The sequence below is a fragment of the Nyctereutes procyonoides genome, unplaced genomic scaffold, assembly GCF_905146905.1.
Source record: "Nyctereutes procyonoides isolate TBG_1078 unplaced genomic scaffold, NYPRO_anot_genome, whole genome shotgun sequence".
In the NCBI taxonomy this organism is placed as follows: Eukaryota; Metazoa; Chordata; class Mammalia; order Carnivora; family Canidae; genus Nyctereutes; species Nyctereutes procyonoides.
In genome coordinates this window covers 4,951,176-4,976,462 of record NW_026575051.1, presented here as the reverse complement: position 1 = coordinate 4,976,462, position 25,287 = coordinate 4,951,176, and the positions used below count along the sequence as shown (strand labels likewise).

The window sequence follows — 25,287 nt, the reverse complement described above, 5'->3', positions numbered from 1 at the left end:
GAGTCCCACGCCAGGCTCCTTGTGTGGAGCCTGCTTCTTCCTCTGCTTGGGTCTCTGCCTCCCCCCCCCCCCCGCCCCGTCTCTCATGAATAAATAAATAAAATATTTTTAAAAAATAAAATGGAAGGTATTGATTAAAGGGTACAAATAGATAATCCTTTCAGAAATTGCAATCTTTACATTAAAAGAACAAATTAGCAGTCAAAGTTTACATAAATGGTGATTTAAAACAGTCAATAAATTTACTTAGCCCTTTCTTGCTGGGTGTTTAGGCTTTTTGTTTGTTCCATAAGGAATTATGTCTCTTGGTATTAAAAAAATGGAATGGAAACTTTTTTTTAAATATTTATTTGAGATAGTAAGCGCATGAGCAGGGGGGAGAGGGAGAAGCAGGCTCTCCCCCCTGAGCAGGGAACCTATGTGAGGCCCAATCCTGGACCCTGAAATCATGACCTGAGCCGAAGGCAGACACTCAACTAACTGAGCCACCGAGGCACCCCAGAATGGAAACCTTTTATTTTTTTTATAGTTTTATTTTTTATTTTTTAAATTTTTATTTATTTATGATAGTCACACACACAGAGAGAGAGAGAGGCAGAGACACAGGCAGAGGGAGAAGCAGGCTCCATGCACCAGGAGCCCGACGTGGGACTCGATCCCGGGTCTCCAAGATCGTGCCCTGGGCCAAAGGCAGGCGCCAAACCGCTGTGCCACCCAGGGATCCCAGAATGGAAACCTTTTAGTAAAAGGTATATATATATATATATACTGTGCTACCCTTTCCTGAGTCCTGAGCCTACTTTCTTAAAGCAACTATTTTTGACCTGTGTCTGTGTAGTTGATGGTTTCATTTTATTGAGATATAATTGACATGTAACATTATGTTCATTTCATATTTTTAAAAATATTTATTTATTTATTTATTTATTTATTTATTTATTTATTTATTTATTTATTTATTTATTTATTTATGAGAGAGAGAGAGGCAGAGGCAGAGGAGGAGGGAGATGCAGGAGCCTGATGTGGGACTGGATACCAGGTCCCCAGGATCACACCCTGGGCTGCAGGCGGCGCTAAACCGCTGCACCACCGGGGCTGCCCCAGATTTTATTTATTTACTCATGAAAGACAGAAAGATAGAGATAGGCAGAGGGAGAAGCAAGCTTCATGCAGGAAGCCCAGTGTGGGACTCGATCCTGGGACTCCTGGGATCACATCCTGAGCCAAAGTCACGCTCAACTGCTGAGCCACCTAGGCGTCCTTCGTTTCATATTCTTTTGTTTAATGTATAGCTCCATCATGCTTATTGCTATTTGTTGATTGATCGGCTTTATTTTTTTTTTTCTTTCTTTTTTTTTTTTTTTTTAATTTTTATTTACTTATGATAGTCACAGAGAGAGAGAGAGGCAGAGACACAGGCAGAGGGAGAAGCAGGCTCCATGCACCGGGAGCCCGATGTGGGACTCGATCCCGGGTCTCCAGGATCGCGCCCTGGGCCAAAGGCAGGCGCCAAACCGCTGCGCCACCCAGGGATCCCGATTGATCGGCTTTAGCTATTACCATCAACTTGTGCTATGATTAAAGAAGATTTAATTCATTTATCCTACTTCCACTCTCCTTTCTGACATCAGAGTTGTACAGTCTTAACCACAGTCTAAATTTAGAACATTTTCACTGCCCCTGCACCCTCCTCCCACCAAAAATAAAACAAACTCACTGCAGTCACTCACCATTATACCCTTTTCTCAGATTCTGGCAACTAATCTACTTTCTGTCCCTGGGAATTTGCCTATTCTGGACATTTCATATAAGGGGAATAATATAATATGTGGTCTTTTGTGGCTGACTTCTTCCACTTAGTATAATGTTTTGAAGGTTCATTCATGTTGCAGGATATGTCAGTACTTCATTTCTTTTTATGGCTGAATAATATTTCGTCACATGGATATACTACCTTTTATATATCCACTCATCAGTTGATGGACATTTGAGTTGTTCCACTTCTGGACTATTATAGTTAATGCTGTTGTGAACAGTTGTAGTTTTTTTTGTGTGTGGGTATATTTTCATTTCTCTTGGATATATACCTAGAAGTAGAATTATTGGGTCAAATGGTAATGCTCATATTTAACATTTTGAGAAACTGACAAACTGTTTTCCAAAGTATTTGCATTATTTCACATTTCCACCAGCAGTCTGTGAGTGTTCCAGTTTCCCCCCATGCTCACCAACATTTGTTATTTTTTGTCTGATAATAGCCTTTCAAACAGGTGTGAGGTGCTATCTCATTACGGTTTTGATTTCCATTTCCCTGATGTTTAGGAGTACCTTTTGGCCATCTGTATGTCTTCTTTGGGAAAATGTCTCTTCAGATCTTCTGCCCATTTTTTTCCCTTTTTTTTCTGCCCATTTTTTAATTGAAGTTTGTTTTTCCCCTGTTGAGTTGTATGAATTCTTCAATATTTTGGATATTAGCCCCTTATCAGATACATGATTTCAAATGTTTCCTCCCATTCAGTAGCTTACCTTTGATTTTATTGATGGTTTCCTTTACTCTGCAGAAGCTTTTTTTTAGTATGATGTCACACTTATTTTTAAAAACTTTTGTTGTATTTGCTTTTGGTGTCAAATTCGGAAAATCAAGACTTTTGTCAATGAGTTAACAACCTATGTTTTCTTTTAGGAGTTTCATTGTTTCCGGTCTTATGTTTAAGTGTTTAATCTATTTGTGTATGATGTAAGACAGTGGTCCAGTTTCATTCTTAATGCCTATGGCTGTCCAGTTTTCCCAGCACCATTTATTGAAGAGACTATCCTTTCGCCATTGCATATTCATAGCTCCTTTGTCATAAGCTACTTGACTATATATGAGTGGATTTATTTCTTTTTTTAAGATTTTATTTACTTATTCATTAGAGACACAGAGAGGGAGAGAGAGGCAGAGGCACAGGCAGAGGGAAAAGCAGGCTCTATTCAGGGAGCCTGATGTGGGACTTGATCCTGAGACTCCAGGATCATGCCCTGAGCCGAAGGCAGACACACTCAACCCCTGAGCCACCCAAGCATCCCAGTGTGGATTTGTTTCTAAGTTCTCTATTCTGTTCCACTGATCTATATGTCTATTTTTATGCTAGTACCATACTGGTTTTTTGTTTGTTTTTGTTTTTAAGATTTTATTTATTTATTCATGAGAGAGAGAGAGAGACAGAGACACAGGCAGAGGGAGAAGCACGCTCCATGCAGGGAGCCCGACATGGGACTTGATCCTGGGTCTCCAGGATCACACCCTGGGCTGAAGGCAGGTGCTAAACCGCTGAGCCCCCGGGCTGCCCTGTTTGTTTTTGTTTTGAGAGAGACAGCACATGCAAGGGCTGAGGGAGGAGAGGAAGAAGGAGAAAGAATCTTAAGCAGGCTCCACACTCAGCGTGGAGCCCAAGTCAGGCCTCAGTTTCACAACCTTGATATCAGTACCTGAGCCGAAATCAAGAGTTAGACTCTTAACCACTGAATCACCCAGGCATCCCTAGTACTATTACTGTTTGATTACCATTGTTTTGTTTGTTTGGTTTTTTGATTACCATTGTTTTATAAATTTTTTTAATTTTTTTTTAAATTTATTTATGATAGTCACATACACAGAGAGAGAGAGAGGCAGAGACACAGGCAGAGGGAGAAGCAGGCTCCATGCACCGGGAGCCCGACGTGGGACTTGATCCCGGGTCTCCAGGATCGCACCCTGTGCCAAAGGCAGGCGCCAAACCACTGTGCCATCCAGGGATCCCCTGTTTTATAATATAATTTGAAATCAGAGACCATGATACTTCCAGCTTTGTACATTTTTCTCAAGATTGTTTGGTTATTGAGGTTCTTTTTATGGTTCCATACAAATCGTAAGATTTAAAAAAATTGTAATATTATTCCATTTTTTTGAAAAAATGCTATTCGAATTTTCATGGTAATTAAATTGAATGTGCAGATTGCGGCAGGTAGTATGGATATTTTAACAGCATTGATTCTTTCAATCCAAGCTTGGACTGTCCATTTATTTGTATCTTTTTAATTTTCTTTCATTAAGGTTTTATAGTTTTCAATATACAGGTGTTTCCCCTCGTTTTATTCCTAGGTATTTTGTTATTTTTGATACAATTGTAAATGACATTATTTTCTTAATTTTCTGATAGTTCATTATGAGTATATAGAAACACAACCAATTTTTGTGTATTGATTTTGTATTCCATAACTCAACTGAATTTATTACTTCTAACAGTTTTTTGGTGGAGTCTTTAGATTTTTCTGTATATAATATCATGTCTGCAAATAGTGACAGTTTTATTTATTCCTTTCCAGTTTGGGTGCCTTTTATTTCTTTTTCTTGCCTAATTGCTCTGGTTAGGACTTTAGTACTCTGTTGACTGGAAGCAGTGAGATGAGCATCCTTGTCTTATTCCTGATCTTAGAAAAGGCTTTCTCGTTGAATACAATATCAGCTGTGGCCTGTATTTATATAAGGCCTTTATTGTGTTAAGGTTTGTTCTCTGTTTACCTACTTTGTTGAGAGTTTGTATGATGAATGGGTGTTGAATTTTGTTAAATCTTTCTCTTTATCAAGATGATCATATTTTATTTATTTATTTTTTAAGATTTTATTTTTTTATTCTTGAGAAACACAGAGAGAGGGAGGCAGAGACACAGGCAGAGAGAGAAGCAGGCTCCATTCATGGAGCCTGACGTGGGAGTCAGTCCTGGATCTCTAGGATCACACCCCGGGCTGAAGGTGGCACTAAACCGCTGGGCCACCAGGGCTGCCCTATCATATCTGTTGAATTTGATTTGCTAATATCTTGTTGAAGGTTTTTTGCATCTATGTTTATTGAGGATATTAACCTGTAATTGTTAGGGTAAGTCTGGCCTCATAAAATGAATTCAGAAGAGTTCCCTCCTTTTCTTTTTTTTGGAAGAGTTTGAGAAGAATTGGCATTGTTCATTGACTTTTTGGTAGAATTTACCAGTGAACCCATTTGGTTTTTGCTTGTTGGGTGAATTCAGTCTCCTTACTAGTTAATGGTCTTTTCAGACTTGTTGTTTCTTCCTGGTTCCTTATTGGTATAGGTTGTACATTTCTAGCAGTTTATCAGTTTCTTCTAGGTTGTCCAGTTTATTAGCATATGATTGTTCATAGTGGTCTCTTAGGATCTTATGTATATTTGTAGCACAGTTATAACGTCTCTTTCATTTCTGATTTTGAGTTATCTTTTCTTAGTATAGTTAAAGGCTTGTCGGTTTTGTTTCTTTTCAAAAAATCAACCCTTAGTTTCGTTGATCTTCTCTATTGTCTTTTTAGTCTCTGTTTTATATATTTCAGCTCTAGTTTTTGTTATTTCCTTCCTTGTACTAACTTTGGGCTTTGTTTTTCTTTTTCTAGTTCCTTGAAGTGTAAAGTTACGTTGTTTGAGACTTTTCTTGTTTCTTAAGGTAGGCATTTATCACTATGACTTTCCCTCTTAGAAGTCCTTTTGTTGCATCCCATAAATTTTGGTACATTTCAATTTTCATTTGTCTCCAGGTATTTTTTATTTTCCTTTGATTTCTTTAATTCGTTGGTTGTACAGTAGCATGTTACTTAATCTCTATTTTCTAGTTTTCTTGTAGTTTATTTCTAGTTTCATACCATTGTGCTCAGAAAATATATGCTTGATATATTTCAGTCTTTTTAAGTTTATTGTTTTGTGAGTATGTGGTCTATCTCGGAGAATGTTGCATGTATTTGAGAAGAATGTGTATTTTGCCTTTGGGTGGGATATTCTGTATGTATCTGTTAAGTCCATTTGGTCTAATGAGTCATTTAAGGCCATAGTTATCTTACTAATTTTCTGTCTGGATGATATATTGATGTAAGTAGGGCATTAAGATTTTTATTATTATTGCCTTGTATCATTTTCTCCCTTGAGGTCTGTTAATATATTTAGGTACTCCTATGTTAGGTACAATAATATTTACAAATGTTAAGTCATCTTGTTGGATTGACCCCTTTATCATTTTGTAATGCCATCTTTGTCTCTTATTACAGTCTTTGTTTTATTTATTTTTATTTTTTCTTTATTTATTTTTTAAATTTTTATTTATCTACGATAGTCACACACATAGAGAGAGAGAGAGAGAGAGGCAGAGACACAGGCAGTGGGAGAAGCAGGCTCCATGCACCGGGAGCCCAACATGGGATTCAATCCCCGGTCTCCAGGATCGTGCCCCGGGCCAAAGGCAGGCGCCAAACCGCTGCGCCACCCAGGGATCCCACAGTCTTTGCTTTAAAATCTATTTTTTTCTGATAAAAGTATAGCTATTTCAGCTTTCTTTTGTTTCCATTTGCATAGAATGCATTTCCATACTTTTACTTCAGTCTGTGTGTGCCCTTACCTCAGAAGTGAGTCTCTTCTAGGCCACATATATATGAGTCTTGTCTTTTTATCCTTTCAGCCATTCTGTGTCTTTTAATTGGAGCATTTACTCCATTTACATTTTTAAGTAATTATTGACAGGTATATACTTATTGTTAATTGATTACTGTCTGTTTTTGTAGACCCTTTCTGTTTCTTCTTTTCTTGCTTTCTTTGATTTGATGGCTTTCTTTAGTGGTATAATTATATATTCCCTTCTTTTTACCCTTTGTGTATAGATTTTTGCTTTGTGGTTACCATGAGGCTTATATATAACATCTTATATCTAATAATCTATTTTATAAAGTTACTGACAGCTTACACTTGAGGCCATTCTAAAGCTTAACATTTTTATTCTCCCACCCCTGTGGTTTATGTTTTTTATGTCACATTTTGTTGTGTATCCTTAACTAATTATTGTAATCATAATTATTTTTATTGCTTTTATCTTTTAACTTCCATCTAGCTTTATAAATGATGAATCTGTTTTCTTTACATTTACTTTTCCAGTGAGATTTCTTTCATATGTTTTCTTGTTGCCAATTAGTGCCTTTTCAGCTTAAGTTCCTTTTGGGGATCCCTGGGTGGCGCAGCGGTTTGGCCCCTGCCTTTGGCCCAGGGGGTGATCCTGGAGACCTGGGATCGAGTCCCACGTCGGGCTCCCGGTGCATGGAGCCTGCTTCTCCCTCTGCCTGTGTCTCCGCCTCTCTCTCTCTCTCTCTCTCTCTCTCTCTCCCTGTGACTATCATTAAAAAAAAAATTCCTTTTGCTTTTGTTTGCAAAACTCTCATCTCTTCCTCAACATTGAATAATAACTGCTGGATAGGGTACTCATAGCTGGAACTTTTTTTTTTTTATTTAAGTACTCTGAGTGTATTGTGTTACTCCTTTCTGGCTTGCAGTTTCTACTCAACAGTCTGCTCATATTTTCATGAGGGTTCCTTGCACATAATGAGTTATTTTTCTCCTGCTGTTTTTAATTTTCTGCTTGCCATTAACTTTTGAGATCTTTTTAAAAGATTTTTTCTAGTTTTTTTTTTTTTAAGATTTTATTTATTTGAGAGAGAACAAGAAAGCACAAGAGTGGGGTGAAGGGCAGAGGGAGAAGCAGACTCCACTGAACAGGGAGCCTGATGCAGGGCTCGATCCTAAGACCCTGGGATCATGACCTGAGCCAAAGAAAGATGCTTAACTGACTGAGCCACCCAGGCTCCCTAATTTTTGAGATTTTAGTTATGTGTGTCTTGTGGTAGCTGTCCTTGGATTCATCTTGTTTGGAACTCTGTTGGCTTCCTAGATCTTTTCCCAAGTTAGGGAAGTTTTCATCCATTATTTTTTCAAAAGAGATTTCTGCATCTTTCTTCACCTTCTGGGACCCCTATAATGCAAATAAATGTTAGTCCATTTGATCTTGTCCCATAAGCCCCTTAGGCTATATCCATGCTTTTTTTTTTCTTGCTTTGATTGAGTTTCACTGTCTTGTCTTTGAGTTGACTGATCCCTTCTTCTACTTCATCTAGTTTGCTGTTGTATCTAAGTGTATTTTTCAGTTCAGTTATTGTATTCAGCTATGTATGTGACTTCTATTTGGTACTTTCTAGTATTTACTACTTCTCTCTTGAAGTTTTCACTGTGTCCATCCCTTCTTCTTCGAAGATTGGTGAGTGTATTTATGGCCATTGATTCAAATTTATCTCTGTTTCATTAAGGTTTATTTTTTGAGGTTTTATTTTGTTCATTCATTTGGAACACATTCCTCTGTTTCATCATTTTGCTTGACTCTGTTGATTTATTGGAAACAACCACCTGTCGGCGTCTTGAAAGAGTAGCCTTATGTAGACAAACCTTTTTTTTTTTTTAAGATTTATTTATTTATTCATTCAGAGAGAGCGAAGAGAGAGGCAGAGACACAGGCAGAGGGAGAAGTAGGCTCCATGCAGGAAGCCCGATGTGGGACTCGATCCTGGATCTCCAGAATCACACCCCAGGCTGCAGGCAGCGCTAAACCGCTGCGCCACCGGGGCTGCCCCGAATCTTGTTGTTTAACCCTGCCCCAACTCTCTTGTTTTTCAAACCTTTGTGGTTTTCCAAGCAGCCTGTTATATTTTTAATAGATTCCCAGTAGTTGAGGATATGCCAAACATTTTAATAGCTCCTAGTAGTTCAGAATGACCCTAAGGGGAGGATTTAATTACCTAGAATCAGGTTCTTTGGAAGCCAGACCCTCAGGCAGCAGTTTTTAAATGTGTGCAGATATATACATTCCTGTGGGACCAGAAGCATAAGCCTCTCTGGCCAGGCAATCTGGCAGTGTCCTCTGGGGAGCAGTTGCAAAAATCAGGCCTCCAGATGAGTGTATAATTTCTTTCTGGGAGATACTGGCGAGCTGGAGTATGATAGAGCAAGAGTGCCAAGAGTTGTCCACAGCAGTTCCCTAGTCTACTAGATGTGTGCCACAGATCTCAAGTATACTTGAGACATTAGAGATACATGATAAAAGCTCCAGGACAAGCCAGGAGGCCTTCACAGAAAGACCAGGGGTTGTGCCTTGACATGCAGTCTGTACAGTACTCTGGAGGTAGCTTCCTGGCTGGGAACTATCTCCTTGATTGCCAGAGACCCATGGTACCCAGGAATGCAAGCCCTACCAGGCACCAGAACCAGGTGATGATGGGGCATCCTCTTAGTGGCAGCTGCAAAATACCAGGGCATAGAACATAAAAACCAGAGCACCAACTATAAGTAAAATTCCCCTCCAGGAGTCAGTGGTGCTCCAGAGCATGACAGGAGAGTGCAGAGATAGTGCCTACCCTCTGAAGTCTCTGGAAATGACTACAGTCAGCCCTTAGATGCATGTTTAATTATATTGATTTTCAAAGTAGAAATTTAGTAATCTATCAATAACTAATGTTACTTTAACTATTATGCCTGTAATTATATACCCTTTTTCATTTGGCTTTTGGTTGTTTTCTGGAATTTTTCTTATTTTTCCCTTGTGTCATCTCCTTTTATCATGTATCTCCAATGTCTCAAGTATACTTTTCTTGTCTGTGTGTTTTCCCTGAGACCTCCCTCTTAGAGCCCTCCAGTCTCCGACTGTAGATTAATCTTAGATTAAATGCATTTCAGGATTTGTTTTTGATTCCAGTATAGTTAACATACACAGTGTCATATTAGTTTCAGGTGTACAGTATCATGATTCAGCAATTCCATACATGACCCATTGTCCATCACAAGTGTACCCCTTAGTCCTCATAGATTTTCTTTACAATTATTCTCTTGGAACTTTTTTTTTTCTGTCATCTGTTTGGATTCACTGTTTACCTGGATCTCATGTCTTCTATCTATAATCTTTTGTTTGCTGTTCTCAAGTGACTTCTTCAGAAAAGGTGAATGACAGATAACTTCTTTAAAAAAAAAAAGATTTATTTACTCACTAGAGAGAGAGAGAGAGAGGCAGAGATACAGGAGGAGGGAGAAGCAGGCTCCATGCTGGGAGCCCAACGTGGGCCTCGACCCTGGGACTCCAGGATCATGCCCTGGGCCAAAGGCAGGCACTAAACCGCTGAGCCACCCAGGGATCCCCTAATGATAGATAATTTCTATATCCCTCTATATTTAAAAGACTGCCCTCAAATGCTATTCAGAGTTAGATTGGGTAAAAGAAATTATTTTTCTCAGAAATTAGAGGAGTCATTGCCTCATGGTCTTTCTTTATATTGGGTTTCTTTTCTTTTCTTTTCTTTAAGATTTTAATTCATTTATTCATGAGAGACACACACAGAGAGAGGCAGAGACACAGGCAGAGGAAGAAGCAGACTCCATGCAGAGAGCCCAACGTGGGACTCGATTCTCAGTCTCCAGGATCCAGGCCCTGGGCTGAAGGTGGTGCCAAACTGCTGAGCCGCCCCCCCCCCCCCCCCGGCTGCCCTGTATCTTGGGTTTCTAATGAGACATTTGGTACCAGTGCAATTATTATTGCCCTTATAAACCTTTTTTTGCCCCTAAAAGTCATTAGGATCTTAATACTGGATTCTGGATTCTGAAATTTCCCTAGTCATCTATCTATATATAGATGAAAGTAATACTATTTTAGAACCAGGAGGGCTGTTTTAAATGGAGATTCCATTTAATCTCCAGACAGTTCTTGTACTCCGTTAATAATATCCCCCCCCCTCCAAATGTAAGTTTCTTGTTCTGCAACTCCCATGCAGATGATGGACGTTCTAAATGGATTGTCTTGGTCTCTTACCTCTTTTGGTGCGTTTATCATTTCCATAGGTGATTCCCCCCCCCCCACACACACATTTAGAAGACTGTGTATATTAACAAAGCTTCTTTCTTTCTTTTTTTTTAATTTATTTATTTATGATAGTCACAGAGAGAGAGAGAGAGAGAGAGGCAGAGGCAGAGACACAGGCAGAGGGAGAAGCAGGCTCCAAGCACCAGGAGCCCGACCTGGGGGGGACGTGGGACTCGATCCTGGATAGTGCCCTGGGCCAAAGGCAGGCGCCAAACCACTGCGCCACCCAGGGATCCCCAAAAAAGCTTCTTTCTCATGTAAATTACTTCTCTTTTAGAGTACCTCTTTCCATTTGGAAGTCAATATCATTTAAGATCTCTTCATTCACATAAATTATAGTTGACCCTGGAACAACAAAGGGGGTGGGATGCCAAACTCCCAACACAGTAAAAAATCCACATATGTTTTGAATCCCCCAAAACTCAACTTCCAAAAGCTTACTGAAGCCTTGCCTTGCCAATAACATAGTTGATTAACAGGTATTTTGTATGTTGTATGTATTATATACCATAATCTTTTAATAAAGTAAGCTAGAAAGAGGAAAACGTTACTATGAAAATCATAAGGAAGAGAAAATACATTTTATAAGACTATACTGTATTTATAATCAAGAAAAATTTGCATATAAGTAATACTGTGTAGTTCAAACCTATGTTGTTCAAGGGTCACCTGTAGTTTTAAAAATTGTGTTCTTCATGAGGCACCTGGGTGGCTCATTCAGTTGGGTATCTGACACTTGGTTTCAGTTCAGGTCATGATCTCAGGGTCCTGAGATCAAACTCCATGACTCTCCGTTCACTAAAGTCTACTTCCCGTCTCTCTCCTGTGTTTCCCATGCCCCACTTATGCTTGCTTCCTCTCTCTCAAAATGAATGAATGAAAATCTTTTATTTTAAATGTGTAAAAAAAATAATCTTTTTTTAAAAAATGCATTTCTCTTAGATCCGTTTTCCAGTTATTTATCTTATACTCTATCTTTGGGGATTCCTCAAATGTTTACTAATACTTGGTCGGCTTTTTGTATTTATGAAATGAGCCATTAGAGAACTGATTGAAAACTTTGTGTTCCTAGCAAAGTTTTTGCTTTAAGTGAATAAGGAGAGAGTTGTCCACGATCCTGGGCACCAGAATCTGGAGAATTTACTCTGGAGTACCAGCATCCAATCCACACTGATAGCCTTTGTTATTCCATTTCTGTTGATTTTCTTTAGACAATAGCCCTACAAGGATAAATGCTAGGCTGTCTACTGTGTTGTGTTATGGTGTCAATAGTATTTTACAAACTTCCAGTTGATCTCTTTCTTTATCCCTCATTTCATACCTGCATTCCAACATACCCATGTATCCATAGTTTAATCAGGTATCACAGGTTGGTGGTCTTCCTCCACCACTGTATGTAGTTCACCCTACCTTTGTTTTTCTGGGTTGCCAGGGCATTGCTCTTTTTGCCTCCACATTGTTTTAGATTTATAACCTTATTCCTTTATTTTACTTTTGTTGGCTTTGAGCAGGAAGATGATATAAATATAGTTGTACAATCCATTATCTTAAAGTTTTTGTTTCTAGTTTTTTGTTATAATAAGTGCTGTGACAACCATCATTATTATTATGCCCAAATCTTTGTACATATTTTAATTTTTCCACAAATTTTTAAAGCTTTTTAAATTTTAACAATAATTGCAGATTTACAGGAAGTTGCAGAAATAGTCTAGGGAGTTTCCAGTTTCCCCCAGTAGTTTATGCTTATGTAACTATATCAAAACTAGGAATTTAACATTGATATAAAGTGTATGTTTATATGTATATTTATCTTATTATAGAATACATATTTAGAAGTGAAATAATTTTAAATTGTGATTATTGCCTAATTATGTCTATGTATGTCTTATTTAGAATGCTTCTTGTTAGAAGTACTCATTGAAACTCATAGCCTATATCCAGAGAGACTAATAGGTAGGGAGCTGTCTATGAATCCTGGAGGTACATTCAGTGCCAATTTTCCTCCACCCCTAGTCAGTAAATGACTTAGTTTTCTTTATTTTGGCTTCATTCGCAGGCATTCTGTCCCTCCTTGGCAGCAGTAATCATATAGGACAACTCCTTGGTCATTATTGCTTAAGATTTCAGAAATAGAGTTCCCAGCATCCATCATTTCTGCCTCAAAAGGATTCTAGATCTTGCTGGATCATGTGTCCACCCCCGTAGGGACTTAGGATGGATAGGGCCATGTGATTGGCAGCCTTGGCAAGTTGTAGAGGGTCATTTCCTGAAAGGAAATAATGCTGGTCAGAAGATGAATCAGAGTATGAAAGTAGCATACTCTTACCAACCTAACACTGAATTGCATCTTTTTAAATTTTATCTATTTTTTAAGTGATGTGAATATTTCATGAGTAACAGCTTTTGTTTTATAATTGGTATATTCATGGTTACAAATGTTTCTCAAGTGAAACTCATAGATTTTATTTTTAAAAAATATTTTATTTATTCGTAGAGATGCAGAGAGAGAGAGGCAGAGACACAGGCAGAGGGAGAAGCAGGCTCCATGCAGAGAGCTTGACGTGGGACTCGATCCAGGGTCTCCAGGATCACGCCCTAGGCTGAAGGCAGCACTAAACTGCTGAGCCACCTGGGCTGCCCACATTGAAATTTTAAATTTCATTCTCTTTAAATCAGCATCTAAGATATTTTTATTGTATTTTATATATGCCTAATTGGGATCTTTTTTTGGATGTTTGGGAAAACTAGATATAAAGTATACATACAAGTATCGACTTATATTATTAAGTTATCATATAGTTGATGCCCATGTGTACTCCTCCTTGAAATATCCCTATATTGTAGCTCCACTATAGAATTTATAGTTACTCTAAATTTGTTGTGTATTTTCTTTTTTGTTATTTAAAATTTTTTTAAAATTTAAATTCACTTAATGTATATTATTAGTTTCAGAGGTAGAGGTCAGTGATTCATCATTCTTAAAATACCCTGTGCTCAGTACATCATATGCTCTCCTTAATGTCCATCACCCAGTTATACCATCTCCCCACCTCCCTTCCAGCCAGCAACCCTCCATTTGTTTCCTCTAGTTGAGTCTCTTATGGTTTGTCTTTCTCAGATTTCGTCTTATTTTTTTCCTCTGTTCCTCTGTGATCCTGTTTTGTTTCTTAAATTCCACATATGAGGGTGATCATATGATAATTGTCTTTCTATGACTTATTTTGTTTAGCATAATACCCTCTCGTTCTATCCATTATCATTGCAAATGGCAAGATTTTTCTTTTCTTTTTTTTTGGTGCCTGGGTAGTCTATATATTTGTGTGTGCGTGTGTATATATATGTATATACATATATACATACACACACCACGTCTTTATCGATTATCTATCAATGGACATCTGGGTTTTTCCCAAACTGGTTATTGTGAACATTGCTGCTATAAACAGTGGGGTGCAGGTGCCCCTTCGGAGCACTACCATTATATCTTTGGGGTAAACCCCTAGTAGTGTAATTGCTGGGTGGTAGGGTAGCTCTATTCTCAATTTTTTGAGGAACTTCCATACTGTCTTCCAGAGTGGCTGCACAAGCTTGCATTCCCACCAACAGTGTATGAGGATTCCCCTTGCTCTGCATCCTTGCCAACATCTGTCGTTTCCTGACTTGTTAATTTTAGCCATTCTGCCTGGTATCTCATTGTGGTTTTGATTTGTATTTCCTCAGGGCTGAGTGATGTTGAGCATTTTTTCCCCTGATACCGAGAGATTTTGAGCATTTTTTCCGTGTGACTCTTGGCCATTTATAGGTCTTCTGCCAATTTTTTGATTGGATTATTTGTTCTTTAGATACTAGTTTGATAAGTTGTTTATAGATTTTGGATACTAGTCCTTTATCTGATAAGGCATTTGCAAATACCCTCTCATTCTGTCAGTTGCCTTTTGGATTTGTCAACTGTTTCCTTTGCTGTGCAAAAAGCTTTTTATCTTGATGAAGTCCCAGTAGTTCATTTTTGCCTTTGTTTCCCTTGCCTTTGGAGCAAGAAGTTCCTGCGGCTGAGGTCATAGAAGTTACTGCCTGGGTTCTTCTCTAGGATTTTGATGGATTCCTGTCTCATGTCTAAGTCTTCCATCCATTTTGAGTCTGTTTTTGTGTTTGGTGTAAGAGAATGGTCCAGTTTCATTCTTCTGCATGTGGCTGTCCAATTTTTCTAACACCATTTGTTGAAGAGACTTTTTCCACTGGATATTATTTCCTGCTTTGTCAAAGATTGGTTGACCATAGAGTTGATGGTCCATTTCTGGGTTCTCAATTCTGTTGCATTGTTCTATGTGTCTTTTTGTGCCAGTACCATACTGTCTTGATTACAGCTTTGTAATAGAGCTTGAAGTCTGGGATTGTGGTGCCACCAGTTTTTTTTTTTTTTTTTTCAACATTCTTTTGGCTATTTGGGGCCTTTTCTGGCTCCATAGAAATTTTAGGATTATTTGTTTGAATTTTGTGAAATAAGTTGATGGTATTTTGATAGGGATTTCATTGAATATATAGATTGCCCTAGCTGGGATAAACATTTTTTTTGGGGGGGGGATAAACATTTTAACAATATCTTCCAGTCCATGAGCATAGAACATTTTTCCATTTCTTTGTGTCTTCCTCAATTTCTTTCATGGGTGTTCTTTGGTTTTCTAGTACAGATCTTTTGCCTCTTCGGTTAGGTTTATTCCTAGGTATCTTACGGTTTGGGGCACAATGCGATTATAAATGGGATTGATTCCTTAATTTCTCTTTTTTTCTGTCTCACTTTTTTTTTTTTAAGATTTTGTTTATTTATTCATGAGAGACAGAGAGAGAGAAAGGCAGAGACATAGGCAGAGGGAGGAGCAGGCTCCAGGCAGGGAGCCTGATGTGGGACTTGATCCTGGGACCCCAGGATCATGCCCTGGGCCAAAGGCAGGCACTAAACCACTGAGCCACCCAGGCGTCCCTGTCTCACTGTTAATGTATAGAAATGCACCGGATTTTGCTGAATTCCTGTGTGAGTTCTAGCAATCTCGGGTGGAATCTTTTGGGTTTTTCCACCCAGAGTATTATGTCATCTGTGAAGAGTGAGTGATATTTTTTTTTAAATTTTTTTAATTTTTTTTTAATTTATTTATGATAGTCACAGAGAGAGAGAGAGAGAGAGAGAGAGAGAGAGAGAGAGAGGCAGAGACACAGGCAGAGGGAGAAGCAGGCTCCATGCACCGGGAGCCCGATGTGGGACTTGATCCCGGGTCTCCAGGATCGCGCCCTGGGCCAAAGGCAGGCGCCAAACCGCTGCGCCACCCAGGGATCCCGAGTGAGTGATATTTGTTGTGGGCTTTTCATATATGGCTTTTATGATAATGAAGAATGTTTCCTCTATCCCTACACTGTGAAGAGTTTTTTTTTTTTCCCACTGTGAAGAGTTTTAACCAAAAAAAGGATGTTATAGTTTGTCATGTGCTTTTTCTGCATCTATTGAGAGGATCATGATTCTTGTCCCTTTTTTTACTAATATAGTTTATCACATTGATTTGTGGATATTGAACCACCCTTGCAGGCCAGATATAAATCACACTTGGTCGTTGTGAATAATCCTTTTAATATATTCTTGTACTGCTATATACTTCCCTCTTAGGACTGTCTTTGCTGCATCTCAAAGGTTTTGAACAGTTGTGTTTTTTTTCATTTGTTTCCATGAGTTTTTAAAATTTTTCTTTAGTTTCCTGGTTCACTCATTCATTCTTTAGTAGGATGCTCTTTAGCCTCCATATATTTGAGTTCTTTCCAAATTTTCTCTTGTGAATTCCATCCTGGAACTCCAGGATCATGCCCTGAGCAGACGCTCAATGCTGAGCCACCCGGGCTTCCCTAAAGGATTTCTTTTAATATTTCTTGCAGGGCTGGTTTAGTGATCACAAATTCTTTTATTTTCTCAGTTTCTTTATTCTCCATCATTTTGTCTTCTTCACTTTTTTTTTTTTAACATTTATTTATTCATGAGAGAGACAGGAAGAGAGAGAGAGAGAGAGGCAGAGAAGCAGGCTCCACGCATCGAGCCTGATGTGGGGCTCGATCCTGGGACTTCAGGATCAGACCCTGGGCTGAAGGCAGTGCTAAACCACTGAGCCACCTGGGCTGCCCTATCTTGCTTCTTAAATTACTTTTTTCCTCAGCTTTATTTGAGATATAATTGACATATATATTGAATAAGTGGGTTCTTTAAAGATTTTATGTATGTGTATTCATGAGAGACACAAAGAGGCAGAGGGAGAAGCAGGCTCTGTGCAGGGAGCCTGATGCAGGACTAGATCCCAGGACCCCAGAATCATGACCTGGGTTAGTAATAGATGTTTTAAAGGGGTGGGGGGAGGTGTCAGAGTGGGGAGCTCATGTAGCTAATGTTAATATATAAATTCATGAAATGTGTAAGTGAAAACTCATAAGTATCCTATTCTTTATGGCAGTTAGGACTATATATATAGTATTTGCTCACAAAAGACAGTAAGTTTTTGTTTGGCACTTTGGTTTTACTATTTATTTGGGTGATGAGAGATTGGAGTGAAGGATGGTTAGGAATGAGGATTTTTTTAAAATTTATTTTTATTTAGTTATGATAGACATAGAGAGTGAGAGAGAGAGAGAGAGAGAGAGAGAGGCACAGGCACAGGCAGAGGGAGAAGCAGGCTCCATGCTGGGAGCCCGACTCGGGACTCCATCCCGGGACTCCAGGATTGCGCCCTGGGTCAAAGGCAGGCCCGAAACCGCTGAGCCACCCAGGGATCCCCCCACTCCCCTTTTAAATTTATTTTTATTTATTTATGATAGAGAGAGAGAGGCAGAGACACAGGCAGAGGGAGAAGCAAGGAATGAGGATTATATCACAAATGGAATCTGAATTGAAAGGATACTTAGAGGGACAGCCTGGGTGGCTCTGCTCAGTGGTTTAGCACCGCCTTCACCCTAGGGGGTGATCTTGGAGATCTGGGATTGAGTCCTACGTCAGGCTCCCTGAATGGAGCCTGCTTCTCCATCTACCTGTGTTGTGTCTCTGCCTCTCTCTCTCTCTCTCTGTGTGTCTCATGAATAAATGGATAAAATCTTTTTAAAAAGGGGGGGGATCCTTAGAAATAAGGGGGAACACACCTTGACTAATTTGACTTTTATCATCTGGTTTTCTTTACTCCTTCTCTGTCAAGACTAGCTTGGAAATAAAGGAGCAAAACTGTCAAACTTTCCCACTGCTTTCTGCCTTCCTCACAGATTTTTGCCTTGGCCTCATTCTGTACCCTAGCCAAGTATATTACTATTTCTAATAGTACTGCTGTTTTGATCAGGTTATCTCTTTTGAAATAATACTACTACTAAAATTTGATCCTTTGTCCATTTCAATTTGTATGAAATTTTATAGATGTTAATGGTTTAAATTTTACATGCTTTGAGACTTTTATTTTTTTATTTTTATTTTTTAAAGATTTTATTTATTTATTTATTCATGAAAGACAGACAGACACACACACACACACACAGGCAGAGGGAGAAGTAGGCTCCATGCAGGGAGCCCAGTGTGGGACTCGATCCCGGGACTCCAGGATCAAGCCCAGGGCCAAAGGCAGGCGCTAAACCGCTGAGCCACCCAGGGATCCCCTGCTTTGAGATCTTTAAAGTGCTGACATATTTTTTTTTTCTTCAGAACACAAATAGCAAAATTTGAGGCTTGAGGTGTAGGTATGAAAAGTTCAAAAGCACAGACTGAAACTATTTTAGAACCTCTTTTTTGTTCTAGGAAGAATGGGTTTTAGCTCCTAATATTAAGTTGAAATTTTTTTCTGTAGCATTTCTTTCAGTTTTTTTATTCTTAAAACTCCTCATCAGTGAAAGTTAACACTAATTCTGAATTATTTAATCCTGTCACCATATTATCTTCATTATCTAATAGTAACTGTCTCCTCAGAATTTATTTTTGTTTTTATCTTTTTATGACAGACTTTTTCAGTTGCCTGATACTCCTTGAGGGACATTGTTTATAAAAGCATGGCATTAGTTAAACATGGGCAGTTTGAGAAAACCAGGATGATAGACAGGATCAGAAGGAAACTTAAAGCCATAACTAGTATCCTTAAGGTTAAAGAAAGCCGTGCATCGAGATCCATGGGTGGCTTAGCGGTCTAGCGCCTGCCTTCTGCCCAGGGCATGATGCTGGAGTCCCGGGATCAAGTCCCACATCAGGCTCCCTGCATGGAGCCTGCTTCTCCCTCTGCCTGTGTCTCTGCCTCTCTCCCTCTCTCTCTGTCTATAATGAATAAATAAATAAAATCTTTAAGAAAAAAAAAAAGGCAGTGCATCATTAAACTCCTCTGCAGGAGTCTGTAAAAAAAGAGCAAAAATGGAGTGCAGGGGTGGGGGTGTGGGGGGGAATGGAGTGCAGCCTAGTCAGAAGAGCATACAAGTCTTGATCTCAGGGTTGTGAGTTCAAGCCCTGCATTGGGCATAGAGTTTACCTAAAGTAGGAAATTTAAAATATGGTAGAAGTGTAACAGCACAAGTTAGGAAAATCTAGAAAGTAGAAGAACAATAAAATCTAAGGAGATAGAAAATATAAGAAAACTAATAATTTAGTGAGTCAGAGTCCAGTGTCTGAAAAAAACATGTTCCAGAGAGAATAGACATAATGAAAAGGATTAAATTTACATTGAAATACAGGAAATTGGGACGCCTAGGTGGCTCAGCAGTTGAGCATCTGAGGGCCTGATCCCCGGGTCCAGGATGGAATCCCACATTGCGCTCCCTGATGGAGCCTGCTTCTCCCTCTGACTGTGTCTCTGCGAGTCTGTCTGTCTGTCTCTCTCTCTCTCTCTCTCATAAATCAATCTTTAAAATTCAAACAGGGATTAAAAAAAAAAGAATGTCCAGATCTTTAAAAAATAATTTTTAATGTTACGAATCCCATGATATTTGTAGAATTCTAATATTTTGGCATTTAAAAAAAAGATTGTATTTATTTATTCATGAGACACAGAGAGAGAGAGGCAGAGACATAAGTAGAGGAAAAAGCAGGCTCCCAGCTTATTGTGCTTAAAGTTTTATAAACCAGGGAGCTAATAGGTGTTAACCTGAATGTAAACCCAAGTCTTTTTGCCTTTGAATGTCTCAGTGTACAAAATATGTTACAATTAATTGATGGCATGTAGAGAAAGGAATTACTAAAATTAACTCATTATAAAATGGGAAACCATTTTTACCTATGAAGTAAGCTAAATTTTCCAAACCTGTTAATATTCGAGTACCAGAAGCTCAGATATGGCAGGAGATATAACTCAGTTACAACTCCTTTAGAAAAGTCATACTTATATAATAACCCTAAAAGCCATTCATGGCCACAGGCTGGAAAGAAATAGTTTAAAATATTAATTTTTTTCAGAGGAGAAGTGTCTTAAAATATTTTCCAAATTTTCTATATATACCATGTTATCTTTATAAATAGGGAGAATGTTTCTGTCTTTTTTGTTTTTAAGATTCCATCCATTTATTCATGAGGGATACAGAGAGAGGCAGAGACATAGGCAGAGGGAGAAGCAGGCTCCCTGTGGGGAGCCCCATGCAGGACTTGATCTCAGGACCTGAGATCACAACCCAGGCCGGAGGCAAACACTCAACCACTGAGCCACCCAGGTGCCCCAAATGTTTCTATCTTTACCTGATACCAATATCCAACTGAGCAGCATGTGCCAAAGTGAGTGGTGATATGTGTAGGGGAAATATGTGAGATTTAAGAGATTGCATAGGAATGGGAGAAAACTTAAAACAGGAAAAGCAGGATACAAATTTGTTTATGTAGTTTGTGATTAGAGATCTATATTTCCATAAAAGTCTAGGAAAATACTGAAAAAATTAGCTTTATCAGCAATTTTGTTTGGATTGATTGATTGATTTATTTATTTATTTATTTATTTATTTATTGATAGTCACACACACACACAGAGAGAGGCAGAGACATAGGCAGAGGGAGAAGCAGGCTCCATGCACTGAGAGCCCGATGTGGGATTCGATCCCAGGTCTCCAGGATGGCGCCCTGGGTCAAAGGGAGGCGCTAAACCACTGCGCCACCCAGGGATCCCTGGATATTTTTTTTTCAGTAATTTTTTTCCTTTTGTACTTCTATGTGTTTCCCAGATTTTATTTAATCATGTATTAACTTTTTTTAAAGTATTGCTTTCCTGGGGCATCTGGGTGGCACAGTCAGTTAAGTGTCCCAACTCTTGGTTTCAGCTTAGGTTGTGATCTTAGGGTCAGGAGATCAAGTTCCATCCATGTTGGGCTCAGCACAAGTCCGCTTGAGATTCTCTCTCCCTACCCCTCAGCCCCTCCCACTCATGCACACTCTCTCCCTCTCTCTCAAATAAATCCTTTTTTTTTCCTTTATTATTTTCCTAACAAGATAAAGTGGTAGCTGTAGCTAATACTTTCTTAGGATGCCACTAGATAATATTCTGTTTATATTATCTGTTGAGTGGGGAGACATTTTGATAATGACGTTTTTTTTTTTTTTTAATTTTTATTTATGATAGTCACAGAGAGAAAGAGGCAGAGACACAGGCAGAGGGAGAAGCAGGCTCCATGCACCGGGAGCCCGATGTGGGATTCGATCCCAGGTCTCCAGGATCGCGCCCTGGGCCAAAGGCAGGCGCCAAACCGCTGCGCCACCCAGGGATCCCCATAATGACGTTTTCTTAATGTCCCATTTTATTCTGTGCTTATGGAATGAACATGTTTGTATTATTTCTTAGATCTGAAACTCAGCACCGAGGCTCTGCTCCCCACTCTGAAAGTGATCTACCAGAGCAGGAAGAGGAGATTCTCGGATCTGATGATGATGAACAGGAAGATCCCAATGACTATTGTAAAGGTAAGCCTTTTGATGAGGAGATACCAAGTAAGACCTGATTCATGTAATGCCCTATCTCACTTGACTGTTTGGTCTATAAACATAAGCTGTTTTGATGTTTTCTGCTTCTTGCATCCTTTTCTTGAAGTATAAAAAATAGTATTTCCTATCAGTTCAATTTAGTTTATTAAAGCTTGGTTTTATATTAAATCTGTTTTTACCTTTTTTTCTCCTTAAAAATGCTAGTGCACTTTCTCCTTAGAAAATTTCAGAATATATTAAAAAATAAAAGTCCTCTGTAATATGTATCACCCAGAAATAACCACAGATGAGATTTGGTATATAGACTTTTCAAAAAACCATTTCATTACTTTTTTTTCATAGTGTTGATTGCTAAGCTAAGTTAAACTGAAATTAGAGATACTTCAACTGTTAAAGTTACCTGGGACCTTTTTTGTTTCTTTGTGAGACTTTCTAGGATTCTGGGTAGCAAGTAATGACAGAATGTATCTTACCATCTAGGAGAACCTGGTTTGTGTTATTCTGAGCAAGCAGAGAGAGATGTAAAAATATCTTGATTCCTGCCACTGTTGGCAGCCTTTTTAGGCCTTCCTGTGTTGTGTTGTGTTGTGTTGTATTTTATGGAAAGAATCTCTGTCTCTGTCTCTCTTTTTTAAAGATTTTATTTATTTATTCATGAGAGAGAGAGAGAGAGAGGCAAAGACACAGGCAGAGGGAGAAGCAGGCTCCATGCAGGAAGAAGCCCAATGTGGGAGTCGATCCCGGGACCTCGGGACCACCCCGGGCGCTAAACTGCTGAGCCACTCAGGCACCCCACCCCACCCTCTCTTTTTAGTTAAATGGAATTAATTAATCTCATAAAAATACATCCTAAGACTACAAGTATAAATAGATTTTATTTATAAACATGTATATTTAGATAAGTAATCAATTATTGAGGGGTGAGAATATTGTCGTACATAGCCTTTTTTTTTTAAGATTTTATTTATTCATAGAGATACACAGAGAGAGAGAGACAGAGACAGAGACAGGCAGAGGGAGAAACAGGCCCAATGCAACCTGACGTGGGACTGGATCCCGGGTCTCCGGGATCACGCCCTGGACTGAAGGTGGCGCTAAACTGCTGAGCCACCTGGGCTGCCCCCATAGCCTTATTTTTGTTTGAGAATGACTTTTTTTTTTAAGGTTTTATTTATTTATTCATGAGAGACACGGAGAGAGAGGTAGAGACACAGGCAGAGGGAGAGGCAGGCTCCACGCAGGGAGCCCGATATGGGACTCGATCCCAGGACCCTGGGATCACGCCCTGAGCCAAAGGCAGACGCTCAACCACTGAGCCACTCAGGCATCCCAAGAATGACTTATTTTTTTTAAGTAACTTGGTTGTTCAACAAAAGATTATTTTTCTTACTCTAAATCATTAATCTTGGGCAGCCTCGGTGGCTCAGCAGCTTAGTGCCACCTTTAGCCCAGGGCCTGATCCTGGAGACCCGGGATTGAGTCCCATGTCAGGCTCCCTGCATGGAGCCTGCTTCTTCCTCTCCCTGTGTCTCTGCTCGCTCTCTCTCTCTCTCTCTCTCTCTCTCTCTCTCTCTCTCTCTCTCTGTGTGTCTCTCATGAATAGATAAATAAAAGCTTTAAATAATAATAAATAAATCATTAATCTTTCTAAGGCTTCTTTTTAAAGATTTATTTATTAAAAATTTTTTTTAATTGTTTATTCCTGAGAGACACAGAGGGGGTGGGGCAAGACACACGCAGAGAGAGAAGCAGGCTCCATGCAGGGAACCCAATGTGAGACTGGATCATGGGACTCCAGGATCACGCCTTGGGCCAAAGGCAGATACCCAACCGCTGAGCCACCCAGGCGTCCCTAAAATTTATTGATTTATCTAGAGAGCACATCAGAGAGTGGGCAGGGGCAGAGAGAGAGAGAATCTCTAGCAGACTCCCTCTTGAGCATAGAGCTCAGTGCAGGACTCTATCTCATGACCCTCGAGAATCATGACTAAGTTGAAATCAAGAGTTGGATGCTTAACCACCTGAGCTACCCAGACATCCCTAAGATTTTTTTCTTAATGAGTTCAGTAATACTGTGTAGCTGACTTAAATTTTTGTCTATTCAACTGATTATATAGAAGAAGCCACTTTTACTTGATAAACGGTGTATAGATGTTAAAAAATGAAATGAGAGGTATTTTTTGTTACTACTCAAGTGATTGTTTCCTTCCTCTTGTTTTTTCCAGGAGGTTATCATCTTGTGAAAATTGGAGATTTATTCAATGGGAGATATCACGTGATCCGAAAGTTGGGCTGGGGACACTTTTCAACAGTGTGGTTATCATGGGATATTCAGTAAGTTGTAGTGGTCCTGCAAAAGAATTAGTTAGGTAATGCCTTAGTTTTTTCATATGATTTTCCAGAGATAATCCTGCCTTCACTCTAGCTCTAGACTGATTTCTTGATCAGAATTTTGTTGTTGATAATCTTTATGTTCTTTTTTTTTTTTATAAGGATGGCGGTGGAGGTTATACCACACACAACCTTCCTTTTTTTATTTTTAAGATTTTATTTATTCATGAGAGACACAGAGAGAGAGAGGGAGAAGCACGCTCCATGCAGGGAGCCCAATGTGGGACTCGATCCCGGGTCTCCAGGATTGCGCCCTGGGCCAAAGGCAGGCGCCAAACCGGTGTGCCACCCAGGGATCCCTGTTTTTGTCTGTTTTGTTTTGTCTTAATTGGGAGTAGTTCTATTTTTAGATGATATCCTGTATCAGCCTATGTGAAATTATTCTGTTGTATTTTGCTTTGGTAAGAGACTTGCTCACCCCCCCTCCCCCACTTTTAAAAAGATTTTATTTATTTATTCATGAGAGACACACAGAGAGAGGCAGAGACACAGAGACACAGGCAGAGGGAGAACCAGGCTCCACGCAGGGAGCCTGATGTGGGACTCAATCCCAGGTCTCTAGAATCCTGCCCTGGGCCAAAGGTGCTAAACTGCTGGGCCACCGGGGCTTCCCCAGATTTGCTCAACCTCTAAAATTTTTCCTACATAAAAGTATAGGTAATTAACATTGGATGTTTACCTACAAATATAGATAATCTTTGATGAGACAGTAATTGAGATCTAAACACTTTGTTTTTTATCAGTTTGATTTCACCCCAAGTATTTCTTCTGGCTTCTTATAGGGAAGGGTTATAGGTGGGGTTTTTTGGTTTTGTTTTTTTGTTTGTTTGTTTGTTTGTTGGTGTTTTTGGTTATAGTTTTTAAGCTTTTAGCTTTCAACATGTAAATAGATATACAGGATACTTCTGGTCTGATGTGGTTTTCCCCCTTGCTTACTCCCATTTTGTGGTTTTACTTTGATTCAAAGAAACATTCAGAAGATAGACTTTAACTTGGAGAAAATATGTGTGGCTGACATTACCTGAGAACAGGTTTTCTTCCTCTGTAAACGAAATCTGGTCAGTTAGTCCCATTAACACTTACATGTGATTGCATAGAAATAACCCATGTTTAAAAGTACAAGGAACATGGATCATTATTTGTGCTTTGTCACTGCCTCCCGATTATGGCTAAATCTTACCTTCCTAAAGTAAGGATAGAGCATTAGTCTAAACTGC

At 39.2% G+C, this 25,287-nt stretch overlaps 1 protein-coding gene across 1 annotated transcript in view; it reads left to right on the top strand.

The window, feature by feature from the left end:
- SRPK1 (SRSF protein kinase 1) overlaps positions 1 to 25,287 on the top strand; it is an 87,262-nt gene that overhangs the window by 27,581 nt on the left and 34,394 nt on the right. The window contains 2 exon segments of the mRNA XM_055329815.1: positions 21,540 to 21,658; positions 23,905 to 24,013. Of these exon segments, the coding sequence (XP_055185790.1) occupies positions 21,540 to 21,658; positions 23,905 to 24,013 (228 nt within the window).